Here is a 6,065-nt window from a genome sequence, read left to right on the forward strand (position 1 = left end):
CAGCCTGACGGCGAGCGTGAGTGTGACAATATTGGTCGAGATTAAAGAAAAATTAATACAAGGGAATCGTTAAATTTCGTCGTCAAGTTGCAACGGTGTGTACGTATCAACGACGAGTGGTGACACGCAGTGAGAAGAGGTGAGTGAGATAGGAAAAAAAATCGACAATAAAAACTGTGATCCTTGCAAGAAGTGCTGTGTTATGCATTTATGTTCATTATTCGAAATGAGCATAGCTGATTAAATCATATACATTGCAGATATATTCTTAATCATCGATAGATTTTTTCAAATGAACGAATGACGAATTTATTTTGTAGACTTTTGTCTACTTCATCCCAAGAAGATTTTATTTGCTATAAAATATAAGCACGCGATACGATTTTTATTGCAATAAGATAAAGACAACATTTCGATTTTTTAACGACTTTTAAAGCAATCTAAATGAATAGAATGGAAGGAAATAAGTAAAATGTACGCGCAATAATTTCCTTGTTCGATTTAACCATACATTATGACAGGTGCCATGCGTGTATCATTGCCAAATCTATTGTGATATTTTAAAATACTATATTGCTCTGTGTATATTTTCACAGAGAGACGAAATATTAAAAATTTGTACTGTTTAAACTTATTTTTCTATTATTAAAAAGTCCCATATGATTTACATTTTATCATTTAATTTATTAAATTTGCAATTAAGTTTATAGTCTATTTATCATTTACAATGATTAAAAATTTTCTTATCATTTTTCGTGGAAGGTTCTATAATGTTGTTATTCTGACAATCTATTTGAATATGCTGTTGTTATCGCGTAATCAGAACGGCCATGTTTCTCCAAGCTAAAAAACACGTTTCTCGTAGCCACGCGCACGTGTAGGCGAAGCAGAATGTTTTTGTTTGCGCCGTGACGAGTTCCTAAATACGACTGATGATTGCATAAGAGATCGAGGTGTGCCCATTTGAAAAGAGTTTTGGCGTCTTATAAAAATGCTAAACTCATTTCTATCTTCGATACTGGCAACTTATAAATCATAGAGATTAGAAAATAAAAAGATATATATATATATATGTTGCTTTTTCATGCATAAAGGCAAGTGTTTAAACAAATAAAATTGTAATGGCACATCTGATAAAGTATAACATATAACATTTTACGATTACGTCACAATCGTAATATGTTATCCTCGCATACGATCGTACATTTTCTACTCTTCTAATTTATCGATAGAGATAGATTATCGATAGAGTTTATAGTTGTAGAAATTTTCACAATAAGAAAACTTGAAATAACTATATTAGTAAAAATAATATTTCATTTTTTATTAATATAACATAATTTTTAAAACCACGAGGAAAGGAAAAAACCTTCGTATATGAACGGATAAAACGGTTAACCTTACGATACGAAGTGACATCGGGGTGAAAGAGCATTAACACTTTTAAGATAATAATGTCGTGAAATATTAAAATCATTTATTAAATAGAATTGTTGCAAAGAAAATCCGTTTCGATAAACATACTTGCGTAATATTACGAAAAATACTGTGAATAATGTTAGTCAAATTACTATCATCGTTAAAATAACTTTGAAACTTATCAGTTAACTGATATTTTGTTCTTCTCTTCGAAAAGTAGTAAGTAAATCTTATACACGTGGAATTATAATTATATAAATCTGATATGTTCTGCTAAATAATATCAATTAAATTTCAATACATTTATAAAGATATATCATCAGTTGTTAATATATCGGTAAAAAAATCTATCTCTGAAACCGGTTATATAGTGGATTAACCTGTAATTTACGATATCGAATTCCGACTATTCATTGCTTATTAGAAATGGATTTCGATTTCCGTTAGACATTTTCGTAACATGTATCTCAGTGAAGGTTTCCATGTACTTTTATTATTAGACGTATCTACACGCATTGCATATTAAAACCAACGAACGTGCGTCACAAGTTAACTTTTACAAATTGTTTTAAAGAATTATTCATATCAGTCGTTAACACAGTAGAAATTTTCGAATGTTTTGAATTGATCAGTTTGTACGTTAAGAAAATATATATTAAGTTCTTTTGCAACATTTGTAACTAAATACATATGTCAGTTTTCTGTTACCACTCAGCATGTTAATTAATTCTGTCATTGGAACCTAACCTCGAGAACTTTCTAATATTCATTGGTTCTATTGGTTGCTTTCTTATTTATAGAGAAAATTAATATATAAAAAATAAAAAATTCAAAAATTATCGTTTCTATGCAATAATGTTATATAAAAATATATGAATCGGTTATAATTTTTCTTCCTATAATTATTAAATATTATTTTCTTGCAGTCACTAGGAAAAGTTTTCGTCTCTCTCTGTGAATAATAATTAACTTTTATAAAATGTGTCGCATTTAATTTTAGATAGAAGATATTCGCAGCATTTTGAGGAAGTCACTGACCATTGAGGATTCTGGCGCGCGATCATGTTTTCATGGAAACGAACCGAAATGTCTTTAACGATCTCCGGTCGTTCAACCGAGTATAAAAGTTGTTTACATGCTCTGAATTTGCGCGTCAACGAAGAAAGTGTTTCAACGAGAAATGTTCATTTTCATCGTGTTAAATGCAATGGTTTTATATTTAAAAAGAAAAAGAAAAAAAAACTTAAAAAATTGAAAAAAAAAATATGAAGACGCATGCGCAAGATATAAATTTAATAAAAAAGGTAAAAGGAAAATCGAATAAAAACAATGTTCTATTATAAAGAGGAATAGACAAATGTCGAAGAGAAAAAGCTTATCAAATTATTCGATAAAAATATTTGTTATGTCTGGCGCAAAGGATTTATTTTATTGACATCGAATGTGCAGTCTCTGCAATTTAAAGATTTTGTGAAATGAGATCGATTAATATCACTAAATTTTTTGTTAGAGCTTGTTTTACATCTTTTCTTTGGATTTCTATATCACTTATCAAACTATAAAATTACTAATAAGCAGTTGTCAATATCTTGTTTTCCAGATATCTACAACCACAGAATTTTTCATTGTTTTATATAATTAATGTCTCATAATTACAAAATAATATAATATTATTACATATATAACACAGTAATTATATCCTATTCTTGTTTCGAAACTGACACAATTTCAAAAGGTTAGTTTTTCAAAAAAAGATTTATCTTTAAATATAATTTATTATTTCTATAATCTAGCTAATCTAATCAATCAGAAACAAAATAGCAATAATTACAAATAAAAATAAATAAATAAAAGAAAAAGAGAAAAATATGAATATGAATATGAATCAACGCTCGTATATTCATATTTCACAGATAGGCGCTAAAGAGGGATGCAGGCCGAACTGATATACAGAAAGCCGTTAACAATGATGACGACAACGACACCGAGCCAAAGTTTTCATCGTCCTGGGGCAGGGAGAAAGGAAGATAACGGCAGAGATTCCCGCGAGATCATACACTCCGGTCACTTCATGGTCTCGGACTTCGAAGCGGAGGCTCAGGACGACGAGGACGAGCTCGCTGTTCCCGTGCCGGAGGAAGAGGCTGTTAAGGTTGCAATCATCACGCCTCCAGGATTGTCGCACGAGAAATTCGCCAACAGTTCTTCGAATGAAAAAACTTCTCAGCAGCTCAGCATTGAGACGTCCTTAAACAAGCTGTTCCAGTGCATGTCTCTCGCATACAGGTGAGTTTCTCTTTTCCCTCAGTTTTTCCTTAGGTTAATGGATTCGAAGAGAAATCTTGCGCTTTCTTGTAGGTGATAGGATTTATCAGGAATGCACATTGATTTTAATGGAATTGAAAATGAACTGATGGCTATTTTGCACATGATTAAAAAGTTATATATAATATAAAGGTATATAATATTTAGGATATTTATATATCTGTCAATATAGAAAAGTATATATATAACAATTTATAAAATTTAATTGGTAAAATCAAAAATGTCACATTGATTTTTCTTATCATTTACAGAAATTATCTGAAAAAAGTGAATGCTGTATATATGAATTTCATCTAGTGATGATCAATAAGAATCACCTATAATAGCAAAAGGGTTAAAGAAATATTGAAGAAAATTTGAAACTTCAGTTTACCATTCTTCCTTCCATTTGTCATCCATTTTCCAGGTATATCCTTATGTATCAGTATACAATACGTGAAGTTTCTCGCATAGTATCTCTCCATCGATTAGAAAGATTGATCAATATCGTTGAAAGTCGTGATTTCGTTGCGAAGAAGGAGAAACGAACTTTACACTATGATGCCAATGACCAGAAACGAAAGAAGTATCCATGTATGCTAGCCTCGTAACAGTCTCGTGATTCGAATGTGTACAATCGTTTTGCAAGAACTCGCAAGTCGACGCGTGGTGATTCCTCTCTCTCGCAATCGGCTCCCTTGAGAGATTAGTAGGGCAGATTCTAGTTATATTTCGAGCTCGGCAACCGGACAAATGTCGTGCCGACATTCCGCCTGATAACAGACAATTGAATTAATGAAGAAGAGGCCGTAGAACCAAACGACAACATCGCAATTAAGCTCGGCCTCGGCGAAACCGACAGGCTACGACAATTTCCGTTTTCTCTTTATGGGACAGTTTGTATCTCGCTATAGACTTCCTTCAGATCGTTTACGTTTAACCTTTTAATTGACGAAAACAAATTTATTTGTCTTTTATAGGTCTAGATATTTTGACTTCAAATAATTCCTCAAGTTAATCATTTGTTTATTTATAGATAAACATTTTCGATCTTATTTTTATTTTATCGTATTTGTTACATTTAAAGAAAAAGTTATTTTATCCCATTTATTTTTTAATAAATTGATTAATAAATTAATCGAAAGTTTTGAGAGATTTCTTGAAAATTTAGTGAGATATCAATTATGAAAGATTAATACGTTTTTAGAATCAATTTAATCTATTGGATTAACTCGATTAATGGTTTATTATTCTATTTATTAATTCTTCCTTTTCATTTTTTGCCTTTGTTATTGATAATTCTGTTTTTAAGCTCGTCCTATGCGATGAAAATAATCGATACCGAGACTCTGTAAACCGGATAGCATAATCAAGAGCACGAGTTCATTGTTCGATTATTTTTAACATTCGAATCAATCGAACAGCGAATAATTCCAATTCATGGATATAAATAAATATTTCGTCGACTGTTTATTATCCATAATTATCCATAATTAAATTTTTTATATCTCTTGACATCTAGCAATATCGTTTTTGCAAAGTACACGTGTACGATAATATTGAGAAAAAAAGTATCTCGTATATCTTTTTTCTTTTTTTAACACACGAATTCAATTGCAAAATTTTCGTAAAATTTTTGTTTGAATTTTTCTATTACAATATTAAAATTACTTTGACGTTGAATAGATATTATGAGAATTAGTTATCAGATTTTGTACACAATAATCATGATAATCTAATCTACTTAAAAGCATCTTTGCCCCTAAACAGGACACGTGTAAAAGATTCCATAATTTGTCGAATGATTATATTTTTATTTAAAAATGATTATATTTTCATATTATTTACGTATCAATAATAAGCAATTATTGAAACAAAAATAGAGGAATAATTGAAAGGAAAAGGAATCAAGAGAACTTGTTATACTCATAATAATAAGAAACTACGTTCAATTAAGAAGAACCTATAAATTACATACAGCAACTTGCAGGAAATTGCTGTTACATGTACTTAATTGTACTATCTCGTTATCGCTGTTGGTCTTTTGTTTCCGCGATTGTTATGGAAACTTTGCTTCGTTCTTACCATTAAAGCGAACAAAACTTATTCATTATGGACAATTAATTGCATAGAATGTTATGAGAAAAGAGAAAAGTATATTTCGAATTGCAGGAAAAGATATTAATATATTCGTGAAATATTAATATTTTCGATAGGTCAATTTTAAACATGGAAACAAATATAAAAAATTGCAAAAATGATTGAATATGTATCAATGGATATTTTTATGTACTAATTTTAATGTTTATTTTTTTTTTTTTTTTTTTTTTTTTTTTTTTTTT

General features: G+C 29.9%; 1 protein-coding gene across 3 annotated transcripts in view; it reads left to right on the plus strand.

The window, feature by feature from the left end:
- Positions 1–6,065, plus strand: part of LOC102677462 (MLX-interacting protein) — a 23,039-nt gene continuing 16,974 nt past the window's right edge. For 2 of the 3 annotated variants that reach the window (XM_031515240.1, XM_031515241.1), the window contains exons 1-2: positions 1–139; positions 3,333–3,705. In XM_031515240.1, the coding sequence (XP_031371100.1) occupies positions 3,350–3,705 (356 nt within the window). In that variant the 5' untranslated portion in view covers positions 1–139; positions 3,333–3,349. Of the gene's footprint in view, positions 140–3,332; positions 3,706–6,065 lie in introns of those variants that run through there. The other variant, XM_006609652.2, reaches the window with a different exon arrangement.

The sequence above is a fragment of the Apis dorsata genome, unplaced genomic scaffold (assembly GCF_000469605.1).
Source record: "Apis dorsata unplaced genomic scaffold, Apis dorsata 1.3 scaffold_59, whole genome shotgun sequence".
In the NCBI taxonomy this organism is placed as follows: domain Eukaryota; kingdom Metazoa; phylum Arthropoda; class Insecta; order Hymenoptera; family Apidae; genus Apis; species Apis dorsata.